At 48.2% G+C, this 14,182-nt stretch overlaps 1 protein-coding gene across 1 annotated transcript in view; it reads right to left on the reverse strand.

Annotated features, from left to right (window-relative positions):
- Positions 1–443: 443 nt before the first annotated feature.
- Positions 444–14,182, reverse strand: part of Atp9b (ATPase phospholipid transporting 9B) — a 144,751-nt gene continuing 131,012 nt past the window's right edge. Inside the window, exons 24-29 of the mRNA XM_090352949.1 lie at positions 13,324–13,479; positions 12,600–12,664; positions 10,187–10,295; positions 4,337–4,394; positions 3,481–3,684; positions 444–1,393 (exon numbers count right to left, since the gene is read on the reverse strand). Coding sequence (XP_090209075.1) covers positions 1,257–1,393; positions 3,481–3,684; positions 4,337–4,394; positions 10,187–10,295; positions 12,600–12,664; positions 13,324–13,479 — 729 coding nt within the window. The 3' untranslated portion in view covers positions 444–1,256. The remainder of the gene's footprint in view (positions 1,394–3,480; positions 3,685–4,336; positions 4,395–10,186; positions 10,296–12,599; positions 12,665–13,323; positions 13,480–14,182) is intronic.

Here is a 14,182-nt window from a genome sequence, read left to right on the forward strand (position 1 = left end):
GCTCCAGGAGCTCAGTTTCTGCCACCCACAAGAAACCTCTCGGCCTCCTGTGTCACAGCTCTGGAGACAAACGTTATCTAGCTACTATCCACTTCTCTCAACACCCATTTTCTAGAGTTTAGTTAAGGGCTGGTCCAGTTTCCATGTGGCATTTAATTTTAAAAGTGCACCCAGGCTGCTGTACACTCAGAATACTGCACCCCTGACAGCGATGATGTGATTTCCTCTCCCGGCTGTTGGCCTTTCTGTGAGCCTGGCCCCCTAATTCCACTAACACAGGAGAAGGAGGGGAGTGCTTCCCGTCTGCACAGAGCGCGCCAGCCTGGACCCCAGAGCCGACAGGACAGCGACACCTTGTGGGGTGTGGGGAACAGCTTCTGCAGTCACGTGTCTGTCTGGGCGGGGAACCTACAAAGACATTCAATTCAAGGGCACCTATGGCGGTGTGTGGGAAGGAAAGCTTTATTGCAGCGGAAGTCTCTCCTTGGAAAAGCAGGGCCATGGCGAGGCAGGGTCCACATTCAGTGGGAAATGAAGCTGAAGGACACAGACGCCCACCAAACACCACGTGCAAGTAAGAGCCAGACACCCTGCTTCACAAAGTGGAGAGACTGTCCTCAGGCCGCCTGGCAACTGGAGTCCCAGCTGCTGCGGAACTCCTGCCCCACCAGCAGGGAGCCTGCTCCCAGAGGCTTGGGGCGGCCATCCAGGAATGTCTTCTAGTGCACACCAGCTGTGGGCAGCCGAGACGTCAGGAGGGCTCACTCCTAGGGTCAGATTGTTCGGAGTGTGACTTTACACATGTAAGAGTGGAATTGAGAAGACACATTACCTAACAGCAGGGGCTCTGCAGGAACGGTATACATTCATGGCTGCAATGGGATTATGTTCAGAAAGGTAACTCGAGTGTCCCTGGACACACAGTTCTACACACCAGGCTCGCCATGAAGCCAGGCTGTGTCCGATTCCAACTGTGTGCAGAGGGGCAGGGGCCCAAGCACACGTGGCACCACCAGTGGCCAAAGTTTATTCTTCAGAAAGGAGTGTCTGTCCCTAGTATGTCACCAAAGAAGGAGTGGGAAGCTGGGAAGCTGCAGAGGTGGAAGAGCGCCGCCCCGGGCACTGGTGGAGCTGGCCAGCTGGGCTGTGCACACTGCAGGATGGATGTGAGGAAGGCCTGTGAGGATCAGGGCAGCCCTGGGAGCACCTGTCCCCAGGCCGCCCGCACAGGGCACCTCTACCTGGGCCCGGCACCCTCAGGAGGACAGCTTGGAGTAGCTGGGGGGGGACAGCTTCCGCTTCAGGTACTTGAGCACGTAGAGTGGAAGGCAGCTGACTACAGTGATAGCTGACACTTTCCACAAGAAGGTCATGGTCATGATGAAGGCAACATCTGTCAGGAGGCAAAGGAGACCGAGCATCAGCTGCAGAGCCATAGGCCAGGGAGTCCCGGCCACGCGCTGCAGCCCTGCGGGCACACCCCGGGTCTGGCACCGGGCCCAGCTGCCTCCACTGCCAGCATGCCCATGGCTGGTGTCCCCACGCACATTCAGCAGGCAGACTGGGCTCTGCTATGGTCCAGAAGACACAACTGCAACTCCAAGGAGGAACTGGCCAGGTGGCCCCCCTGTCTGGTCCGGCCAGGCCAGTGTTCTCCCAAGGCAGAGCTGGCTGTGTGGACTTGGGGCGATACGGGGAGGAGCGCCTGGCCTCCTGGTTAGACATGCCCAGGTTTCACTTTTGTTGATGGTACTGGGGTCTGAACTCAGGGTCTCTTGCTACCATCTGAACCACACTTCCAGCCTTTTTGCATTACTTTGCAGTGCTTTTCCCGAGGGCAGTCTTAGGTAGAAGTCCTCCTAGCGCCTCCCACATAGCTGAGATCACAGGCGTGCACCACCACACTTGGGCTTATTTAGTTGGGAAGACTAAAGAAGGCTGTCCTTATCAACTGCCATCTTTCTGATGGCCCGCCCAGGGCTGGAGCACTGTGTGGTGCCAGAATCGCAGTAGGCATGCTACCTCCCTGCAGCACCACCATTCACAGTGCAGGAGGATGTGCCTCGCTACACACGCAAGACAACCGTCTCGGTAGAGGGAGAGCGCGAGTGAAAATCTGAACAGATATATCTTAGGTCAGTCTGCTACGGGGCCACATGCCAATATGCACCATGGATGCAGGCAGCGTTGTGCCTCCTTTGTTCTTCTGCCAGGAGATGGCTTGGCCACACTCCAGGAACCAGGAGGCCAGATGCAAAATGACTCACACGGGAGCGTCTTTTCTCTTCTTCTCTATGTATAGATGTAAAAGCCCTATCAACCGTACTGTGAGGAGGCACATTAACCAACTTGGGGATGACTTGGGGTCCTCTAACTAAAGGGCTTTGACATGGCTTTGTCATTCTGAACCTCTGGCCTGAGCAGATGAGCGGGGGAGGGAGAGGCGTGCTGAGGGAAGTCCTGGGAGTGGAGGAGACAAGAGGCATGCAGGCAGAGACAAGGTGGACTGTATCCGTTCATTCTGCCTGAGGTGGAGAGGCAGTGTGGATATGCAGAGACTCGTTGGGCCACTGAGGGGAGCTCTGGCCTCTGCTGGGACGCAGTGACACAGGGACTTCTCTGACTTGTTCTCTCTCCACTGCACGCAACAGTGCTAACGGGGGTGACAGTGACAACAGCCACTTTTCAAGGTGCCACCTGGCACCTCTCACATGGTTCTCTTTCTAGGAACTGGGTTCAGAGAGGCCAGAATGCAGCTCAAGTCCAAGCTGGTGTCCTAGTGGGCAGAGCTGGTCAGGCACAGTGCAGGCCCCATAGTGTTCTTCTCACTAAGGGGTGCTTGGTCAGGCTGTGGAAGCCACTGTGTGTGTATGCAGACAGCCAAGGGGAGGAAGCAGAGCACAGGTGGCTTTCTGCGTCTAGGCTGCCACTCCAAGAGGGCCTGCCTGAAAGCACTTATCTGCTTCCAGGGTGAAAAAGCAAACAGCACAGCTGGTGTGGGAAACATTCTTGGAAACAAATTTAACTTTAACATCTTTATAAAGGCAAGATGGTAGAGGTCTTAATTCTGCAAGTCACAGCAAGGATTTTATCTTTCACAAAAATAAGCTTTTCTGTTACGAAACTTTATACTATGGATACTATGGATTCTAATCTATTCTGGGATTTCAAACAGGTTTTTTTTTTTTTTCATCAGTCATGAGGCTTGAACTGTAGGCCTGGGAGCTGTCCCTGAGTTTTTCAGCTTAAGGCTACCGCCCTACCCCTTGAGTCACAGCTCTACTTTCTGTTTTCTAGTGATTAATTGGAGATAAAAAAGTCTCTTGTTTTTTAGTGCCGGGCTGGATTGGAACCGTGATCCTCAGATCTCAGCCTCCTGAACAGCTGGGATTACAAGCGTGAGCTACCGCACCCAGCTTCAAACCATGTTTTATCTAACCAATGTCAGATAAGGGCCCCCAAACGCTGGAAGCCACTTACCAAAATACTCATTCAGAAAAGCAAGCGAGGCCACGTAGCAGCCCAGGCTGAGGAACTCCGCCCCCACCATCAGCCAGTGCCAGGTCCTGACGGTCAGCGCCACCATGAGCAGCTCCGTGAGGATCAGTGCCGTGAAGGAGATGGCTACCACGTGGACAAACTCGGACTCGAAGAGCACCAGTGCCCCGCACATGAGAATGCCACCTGGAAGGCGACAGGGAGCATGGAAATGAGGAGGCCATTCCTAACACCCAAGACGAGCCAGGCACCCACACTCCTGTGGACGGACATGGATGTGGAATACAATGAGAGGTGCCCCGCAGAGGCTCCCCGACGTGTCAACACCTGTAGGAAAAGCCATGGAGCCACTTGGACTGGGGTCACCAAAGAGGAGGTGCTCCCTGGAATCACCGCCATCTGTGCCCTGACTGTGTCTGCAACCGTCTCTTTCTTTCTAGAACTCCAGCAGAGTGGTAATGCTTCTACTTTTGCAATTTAGACTTCCTTGCTGCCATCTTTCTATGACAGAAAACCACTGTGCAGGGACACAAAGTAAAAAATGCTTATGTCAGTTTTCTGGATTAACATTTAATTAAAAATGGGCCACTTGTTAGCTAACAGGTATGCATGAAAACATATACCAATGCACACTGTGAGAGAGTGTCGATTCATAAGATGAAAAAAAAGGCAATACTTAACTGTGGATGAAATTTTAAGCTGGAGGTGCAAGTACTACTGCTAATACAAAACAAACAAACAAACAAACAACCATCCAACCAAAACTCCGAACACACACCCTATGCAAACCAAACCCAAGCCGGGCACCCACTGGTTCAGTGACGCCAGGCCTCCTCACCTTGGTAGATGCTGATCAGAACCCAGATGAGGAAGGTCTTGAAGGACAGTGATCTTCCCTAGGAACAAACAGAACGCTCTCCTCAGCAGAGCCCAAGGAACGGGACCCTTCTCAAGAGCCTCAGGCCTGACCCCAGGACCTGGCCTGACTGGTCTTACGGGCCACTTGAGCTAAGCCTAGACTGGCAGGTGCTGCCCAGGAATGCCCTGTTCTGCTAGGGTCTGCTGACTCACAAGCCATGGCAGCATGTTCCTTGGCTTGTTAGTGACTGAGGAGGAGCGAGGAAATATGCAAGTGTCTTCGATTGGCTCCGCCCGCCCCGCGGTAACAGCTACTCCATAAGAAGGAGTTATGCTGGTTGCAGTAAAACCTGAGTCTCCTTCTGGGAAAAGCTGTCATGTATGTAGATCACACAGAGAGAATGGCTTCACAGGCACTAAGTGTTGCTTCCCCAAATGAACCTAGGTTCATAGAAGTAGGCTCCTGGTTACAGTGTGGCTAAGGGGACTTCAATCCAAGGAGATGGGTCATCGATGAGCTTTCAGTGCTACAGCACTGTCAGGTGATTTGTACCAGAGGAGGCCCTACAGCAGTGGGTTAGGACAGGCTAGGGGGAGAGGCTACCAGAACTGTGAGTTGACTTTGTCCCCTCTGTGCTCAGCAGCAGCGTAGCCTCTAACTCAGGCAGCCACACACTGGGAAGAGACCAGAGACAGGGGGCTTTCCTTGAGCTCCTGTGCAGGCCTGGGTTGAGTATGGTCAAGACCAACCCCAGGGCTCTGCCTTTGCTCCCAGCACGCCCCTGGGGAGAGGGCCTCATGATGGCTGTTCTGGAAGGCACCTCAACAGGACCCAAGACACACATACAGGGGCAGTGTCAGGCTGAGTCTCGCCTGGAGGCCAGCGGGGATGTTTAGACATGTCCTAAACAACCTTGCTGTGGTCCCGAGAAGGCTAGCAAGGGGCTGCGTTGGAACTGTATACAATGCTCTATGGAAGCATTTATCGGGGAGCAGCTCTGGGTTCAAGTCTCTACTGCCTAGAAATGTATGGAGTACTCACGCTACTGTTTATTAAAAGCAATCATTTTTAAAAGGCAGAAAAAAACTTAAGTGTGTTAAACTGACATAGCTTAAGCAGGGTCCCCTAGTTACCTATTTCCTAAGTTTGACTAGTGGTGGGTGTTTGTTTGGACTTTGGCTATAAAATTTAATATAATTATATGTATGTGGTTCATTTTACTTCAGGAATTAAAAGAAATTTAATGTTAATCTCTTGATATAAGAGATAAGTGGTTTATTCCTCAGCCAGATTTGCTGGAGGTCAGGCTGTTGATATGAAATAATTATCAGTGTGGTTGTTCAAAGTTAAGTAGTATTTGTGCTCTGTGTCCTGTTGGAGGTGTTTGCTGAAGATACACATGGAGTCTGCACACAGGTGACTCGTCTCCAGTGGACTGCAGACCAATAAAAGAAAACACAACAAAATAAATATCAAAACCATAAATAAAGTAATTTAAGAAAAATAAGCCCAACCTGTTGGCTCCTGAGTATGGCTGACTTTAGCTCTAAGGGGAGAAATCCCATATTGAGACTCAAATACGTTATTTATGGAAGCAACTTCTCTACCATGAACTTCAAGCAACACATAAAGCTGCTCTTCTCAGTGGCTCATCTTTATTGATGCTCTCGCTTACTTGTTTAGGTACCAAACACTGGTCTTTCCAGACGGGACTGCAGTTTAAATGGGTGAGCACGTGGACTCTGAGTCAGTCCTGCTCCTACAGCCCCTGGCTACTGACTCAATGTGTATGTCTCAGTTTCCTCCTCTATGAAGTAGAGATGAGGATGGTTTATGCTTCATGTCGATTATAGAAGCCACAAAATGGAACATGCACAGTACTTGAAGAAAATCCTATCATTAATTAATACACATTACTGGAGAGCCATTTTGATCATGTACACCAAAAATGTAAAAAAAAGAAACCAATAATTTTAGGGAAGGCTAACCTAAGACAAATAAAACGGTTAATATGAAAGCACTGAGCACTCCACTGTGGGAAACGTCAAATACAGTGACACCCACACTGGCTGTGGCTACGATCACATACAAGAGCTTTCAGCCAGGCCATGGGTAATACAAGTGCAAGTCACAGTGACATGCACTTCAGCATGCGTCTGTGATCACACAAAAGCATGGTATACCCCTGGTGTGGTAATATATGTGTTGGTCAGAATGAAAGCTCACAGGCATGTATCTATGATCACACAAAAGTGAATTCTATCCATGCTCTGTGTCTATGGTCACATCCATGAGTACAGGCATTTGTGGGCAACATGTGTGCTGAGTACAGTGACATGAAGTGATAGGTATATGTGTGATCACACATGGATACATGTTTTATATACATGATCGCGCATAAGCAGATGTATTTTGTACACACCATTATGCAGAGATAGGTTCCGTACACCTGATCGCACATGAGCAGGTATGTTTTGTACACATAAGCACATATGAACAGGTATGTTTTCCTAGCGCTGGGATCAAGTGGGACATTCCAACTTCTCAGGGGTACAGAGGGGTCTCCCTCTGTCCTGTTTATAACCGTTTCTCTCATTTTGTTTTCTTCTAGCCTACTTCCTCCTTTGATTTAATTTTCTCTGACTCCTTCCAAACAGCAAACAGATGGCTTTTCTCAGATCCTTATTTGTAATAATTTGGAGGTAGGAGTTGAAAGTAGAAATAGTATAGGTTTGACCAAAAAATGAGAGGAAATGAACAGAAACTCACCCAGGGCAAAGGGGCCCTTTTTTAGCCCCTTTGTTTTGAGGTTATGTAGGCTGCACCCTGGTTGGATTGCAGATACAGACATTTAGTAGTCACGGGCACTGACCCAAGCACAGGCTTCCCTGTGCTACATCAGCTGGGTGTCACCAGCTATCCATAATCTGTTCAGGACCTAACCAGGATCCCTCACTGACAACAGACAGTTGGCTACTTGCACCTGGCCAGCTCCTCCTCCTTCATCTTTAAGGACTGGGACACCCCTCAAACCACCTGTCAGTGAGGCTTATGGACTGCTCCTTTGTCTCAGGCTGCCTTCTAACACAAGGACAATTGGAATGGGCACTGCAGAATCAACACCATTTCTCTAAAGAGTTCTGATGGCTCTGCTGAAGCAAGGTCTGCTGGGGTCTCCACGAGGAAGCTGTGGTTCTGTTTGTAACTAGTGACTGAAATTTGTGGAAGTTGTAAGTTGTCTCCTTGTCCATCTTGTTCTTGTCATCACTGCAATTCTTCCATAAGGAAGAACTTTTCTCTATATTGGAATGGACTTACTAAGATTCTTATGAATTCTGTTGCTGATCAGATCTCATTTGGGCAACAAATAGCTCTTGCCAGTAGACCATCATTACTTTTGGTTTCTGGGATGTTCTTTACTTTCTCACATTATCCGGTGCTCCAGGCTTGATCTTTATTTTCACTGCTTAGTTCTTAAGGGGCCCAGCTCCAGTGAGGGGGGGGAAGGGCAAAGGAATAGTGCAGATCCTTAACCAAAACACCAAGATCCAGTTGTTTTTATGGCCACTGATGCCTAGATGCTCTTGGGTGCTGACCTGGGATGTGCATGTTCTTACTAAGTGATGTCCACATGTGTCCACGCTTATTTTCTGCCTACTATGTGGGTACCAAACAGACACACAAAACCAGGAGGAATGGGGTCCTAACTTTGGGATACCAAAATATTCTGAATACCTTAACAAAACTGGAAACTTACACCTGGATGAACCATAACTCCATTAACTCACTCCATGAGTATCTACTTTGTCAAATACTCATGGCCCTACAAACACCTTGTTATTGGAGCAATTTAGAGATCCATAAAGATGCTGGTAAGGACAATCTGAACCCTTATAAACACGAAAATGCACATCTCTACCTGTCTTCTCCAATCCACCCTGCTGTCTAACACGGTGATCCAGCCCTGTGTCCCCTGGATCACCAACACATGCAGGGACAGTGGTGGTCAAGTGCTCTTGCTTGGGGCAGATACGTGTAGCGACACCGGTGATCTAGTTCTGCGTCGTTTGGGGCAGTCACACCAGTGATCTATGGGATTCTATGTTGTCCGGGGATGTGACCTTGGTAATCTAGTTCTTTGGCGTCTAGCTCAGCACAAGTTCAGCGACACTGACCCACTGGGACACCAACTGCCAAGGATCAAGTGTAAGGAACCGAGTCCTAGCTTCTCACATGAGAAGCTTGCTTCCATCTTCTAGTTATGAGGTGGTATTAAACATGCATTTGCAGAGTATTAGAAAGGAGGAAATGTATAAACTCCTCTAATTGTCTGCAATAACTTCCTGCAGTGTTTTGAATCCAAATGGTTGGATTGTTTTAGGATTTAGATCAAAAGTATTTCCTATAGCTGTAATACTGTAGTAATCTCTTCTGGTCATCACAACGATATATCAATATGATAATAACACTTGACACTTATAGTCTATTTTATGTTATATTGCTATTTTGGTCCTGAGAGAAGTGCGTGGACGTTGTCAATCTTCCTTCCTCCTTCCTTCCTTCCTTCCTTCCTTCCTTCCTTCCTTCCTTTCTTTTTTTTGTGGGTCATGGGGCTTGAACCTGGCCTGAGTGCTGTCCCTGAGCTCTTCAGAGCTCAAGGCTACGGCCCTGCCCTACCCTTGAGCCAAGACCTACTTCCCATTTTCTAGAAGTTAACTGGAGATAAGAGTCTCAGGTCCTTTTGTGCCCAGGCTGGCTTTGAACCTTGATCTACAGATCTCAGTCTCCTGAGTAGCTGGGATTACAGGTGTGAGCCACTGCACCTAGCTATGTTTTCAATTTCTTATAAGAAGTTTTAAGGTCTTATTTTATCAGATCCTTCAAGAACACCATGAAATTTAAAAAGGAACATGAATGAACCATGTAGTAACTCTCTGGCTAGTTAGTAATCAGGTGGGCTAGAGTACAGAGGGGAATTGGTCAGCTGGTTGGATTAGCGGCCAGCTGGACTGTCCACTAATCTGTTAGTTGTCAGTTGGAATACACAGAAGGCTGTGTCAAAGTATAGTAGTCTGGTAGTTAGTGGTCAGTTAGTGGCATCTAGTTATATAACTTACCCATTTTTTTTTTACCTCACTATATTTTCACAGCTTTAAAAATCTGATTGATAACTTCAGGTTATCAATTATAATTGTGCATTGAATGGGGGGTTAGTAGATTTTGTTTTCAGTGCTGGCTCAGTGAATACTAACCAGAGGTTGTATTGGGAGAACTTTAGATTCTATGCTTTAAAAAACATACTTCCACACAAAGACATGACAAACTCAAAAGCTCCTTTAGGAATTCTCTACTCTTACCAGAGTATAGGTTTTAAGCTGAGTGAGTGGTGTCAGATTAGCAGAATTACGTTTTGCTCTTCAAAACATCTCTGCACAAGTTCTGTATCTCAGCAAGAGGCTCAATGTCAGCCACTTTTCAAACACAACTGCAGACTGAGGTGGAAAGAAGTGCTGAGTCAAGGACTCAACTGACTCCTGCTGCATTCTGCAGTGTGCAAAAGGAAGCTGGTCCTTCAGGAGGGACAAAACTCCTGGCCAGGTCTGCCAGCAACCTTTACAGGAAATCAAGGCTCCTCAGCTATTTGGGAAGCCTGGCCTGGAAGGTTGTTTGCTAAAATCACAAACATTCCATAAATTGTGCAGCGTATCCTTCAAAATTCTGAATTTATGTATTACTAAGTATTCTACTACAAACCACTTGAGAGCAATGTACATGTTTTCTCATCTTTGCCTGGTACTAGCCAGACAGAGGCCAGTCCTGGGGTCATACCTTGGTGAGGTCTTTGTATAGTTCTGGGTATAGCATGGCCATTTCCGGCTTCACATCTTGGTCCAATACTAAAGAGAACACTGGGAACATGGTGTAGAGAGTTGCATACCTTAGAAATTGAAAAGACTCAGTTAAGACAAGTCTGATAAATGCTTACAACACAACTATGAATATATAAATGACACTAGAATCACAGGCATGTCAAAGTTTCAAAAATCAAAACACAATCTCTCATAAAACCAAAACGTGTTGGCAACCAAGTAGGAAAATACTTACACCACAGTGATATGAATACTACTACACATACTAGTGTATTTTCTATAAGCTGCAGATGCTACAGGGAGAGAAATCCACTTAAACATTGGTTTTCCTTATGACACTTTCCCTGTTGATAGCTGTAGACGCACAGGCAGTCTCCAGTGCCCTCCACAGCCACGCTCCTCCTCCCTGCTCATCCTGTCAGCAACCTCCCCTCCGTCTTTTGTCATGTTAGGGCCATGGTTCCAATGGAATTGCACAGTAACAGCCTTTGGGAGTTGGCGCTTGACTCTGTGCACCTCCCAGAGATCATGCAGACCTTGGGTGCAGTGACAATACCTTCCTCCCTAACTGCTGAGTGGCGGCACCTAGTGGTATGGGGAGCCCAAGCTGTTTAACCACAAGTTATTATGAATTACACTTTCAATGCCCAGGATTCATTGTGAAGACAATTTAACATTACTTCTGGCCAAGAAAGCCGAATGGGACAATATGTAGGGGCATGTTTAATCTTTCTTTTATGATCTGTTGAGCTCTGCACTAAGAACATATATTCCACGCAATGCCTCTCCAAGCTCCACACGACAATTTCCTACCAAATAAGGACACCAGGGTCTAGGCGATGGAGGGTGGTCCAGGATGCAGCCAGCGACTCTGAGAGGGTGTGTGCACCCACATCTCGGACATGATGCCCTCTCTTTCTTAACTGTAGCATACTGCAGTCATTTTGACTCTGTATCATGAGATGGCAGGTTGTCATGGCTTACCTGGGGGAGCCCAATCTGACTACATGGACCCTTAAGACAGGAAAAATTCCAGAGATGCAGCTATTGCTCCGAGAAATGGGGTTTGAGATGGAAGGAGGTGGGCACTCCAAGGAGGATAAACAGCATCCATCACTGATTCTGAGTTGGGAAGCAGGTAACTTATAGGGACCTCTTGTGTCATGAAAGTGGGACATGTGCTACTCCTGCGTTTGTTAAAGTTTTGAGGGATTCAGGGAGAGGTCAGGAGAGACAGCATTTAGGATACACTTGTCTGCCTAGAGCAAGGCTGGATGCAGCAGAGGAAGGGGCTGAGTCCTGGGGGCCGGGAGTGTGGCCTAGTGGTAGAGTGCTTGCCTAGCCTGCACAAAGACTTGGGTTTGATTCCTCGGTACCACATACACAGAAAAAGCCAGAGTGGTGCTGTGGCTCAAGTGGCAGAGTGCTAGCTTTGAGGAAAAAGCCAAGGACAGTGCTTCGTGCTTCAGGCCCTGAGTTCAAGCCCCAGGACTGGCCAAAAAAAAAAAAAGACAAAAGACAAAAGACAAAAGACGTGCCCCTGACTGGGGCCTAGGCCACTGTTCTTGTAAGCTAGTCCTGAACCCTTTCGCACACGCAGCCAGGGGGAAGGGGAGGGAGAGCAATACTCTGAGCAGAGCGGGCTACAGGAAGCTCAGTGGTTGTGGTCATTATTTCTTTGGTTTGATTCAAGGATGTAGCCTGGTTGAGGTGAGTGACCCAGTTGTATAGAACAGGACAGTTTTAACTGATGACCACACTGCTAACACTGGCTCCACCTCTAGGCAGAACCACAGAGGACAGGGAAAGGCACACTCCAATCCACCTTTTGGAAGTGGTCACGACTGCCTTGGCTACAGTCAGGGCTCCTGCCTCATGCTTCACTTACAGTCTGTGAATAGGAGGTCTCACTGCTCCTGCCTGAGCTGCGGCTAGGTCACCTCACACCGAAATTTCTATCCTGTGTTTCTCAGTTGGTGGCTGTCCCGCTCCACTCACAGGAAGCTGTGTGGACAGAGCAGGCTCAAGAGACCTGCAGATGTGGTCTGCAGATGGTACCCTCAGCACTAACGGGCTTCTGGGGCCCTGCAACCCTTTCACCAAGTCTCATATCTGACACAGTTCTCTTCACAAATAAAATCTAATGAGAAACCTAAAAGCATATTTACAAGAGGTGGAAGTGTACAGGAGTCATCTCTATGTTCTCCAAGTAAGACATCAACTTACATCAATGTGTTACTCATCCTAAATGCTGATGTTAAAGGAATTACACAGACTTAGCCAGAACATTGCTATTTCACGCTTTTTGTCTGAAATAAAAATTTTCCTGTATATGATGCTGCAAGACACCCTGAGTACCATATTTCACTTACCCTACCATAAGGAATCCCTGGTACAGGGGGACAGATGCAAAGTAGAAGACTGAAGAAAACACAGCCTAAGAAGAAAGAACACCAGAGATTAAACACAGTGCGGTTAGTTACACTCATATCCTCTGCATGCAGCTTCCCCCAAGTGTGACATCTGCTACAGTATGCAGTAGCACCAATAAGCCAGGTAGACACAGATTCCCCCCACTGCCTCAGTCTGCAGAAGAGACCATCTCTTTTTTTTTTTTTTTTTGCCAGTTCTGGAGCTTGAACTCAGGGCCTGAGCACTATCCTTGGGCTTTCTCAAGGTGAGAGCTCTACCACTTGAACCATATCACCACTTCTGGCTTTTTCTATGTATGTAGTACCAAGGAATTGAACCTGGGTCTTTGTGCATGCTAGGCAAGCACTCTACCACTAGGCCAAACTCCCGGTCCCACTTCTTTTTCTTTTTGTTCCAGTCTTGGGGCTTGTCCTCAGGGGTAGGTACTGTCCCTGAGTTTTTTGCTCAAGGCTAGCATTCCACCACTTGAGTCATTCACGGCTCCACTTTTGGCTTGTTAGTAGTTAACTGGAGATAAAAACCTCATGAACTTTCCTGCCTGGTCTGGCTTCAAACCATGATCTTTAGAGCTCAGCTTCCTGAGTAGCTAGGATTATAGGACTGAGCCACTGGTACCTGGTGAGACCACCACCTTTACTGGCACAAGGGGCACAAGCTGGGTACCTGCATGGTGGAGATAATGAGGCCCCTGTGCATGACAAACTGGCCGAGGGCTGCAGACCTCTTGTAGCTATTCCGTCCATGCACCATGAGCAGCCTGCCAATGTGTCTGAACTGTGTGATGGAGAAGTCTGCTGCCAGCGAGGCCTGCTTCCCCTCCTGCAACAGAGCAACATAGAGACCTCAATATGAAATGGGGCATGCTGAAAGCCTCACACTCTGAAGCTGTGTGTCTGCTCGTGGTCTGAATTAAAAGGAGCAGGTCGCTCTTTCTGTATCATGTCGGAAGCCTCACGGGGCTCCTCTACCCCAGTGGCACACAGGAGGAAGGCAGAGGAGCCCACTGGAACTCACGCACCTGTCCAAAGTTGCCTGCACATGAACATCAGTAATTTCTCACAACGCTCTAGAAAAATGGCACTAGCATTCTACTAGCAGCACCAAAATAAAGTAAGGAAACAGTGTGGTACTGCCCACATGGCCACTCCCGTTCCACCTGAGAACTTAAGCTTCTTCAGCACCATTCCTCAAACCTCAACACTCTCACCTTCAAGAACACAACCCACCTCTTGTCCCTCACAGCTTCTGTAAGGCCCCAGAGAACAGAGCAGCCAAGAAAACACCAAGGTCTTACAGTGCTGCTTCTTGACTATACAGACAATAATCAAGGCTGGCAAGAGGACAAGCCTCCATCCCAGCGGAGTCGGCAGGTGACAGGAACACTGACAGAGAATGGTGCATGGGAAGCAGGGAGAGGAGCTGAGGAGGTAAAGAGGGGTGTTCTGGGGAGCCACGCCCAGGTGATGATGGGGTTAAGGCATAAGGGAGTGCATTTTTCCTACAGTTTGTAGGTGACTACCAG

The sequence above is a fragment of the Megascapheus bottae genome, chromosome 19 (genome assembly GCF_031878675.1).
Source record: "Megascapheus bottae isolate mThoBot1 chromosome 19, mThoBot2.hap1, whole genome shotgun sequence".
Taxonomy (NCBI): domain Eukaryota; kingdom Metazoa; phylum Chordata; class Mammalia; order Rodentia; family Geomyidae; genus Megascapheus; species Megascapheus bottae.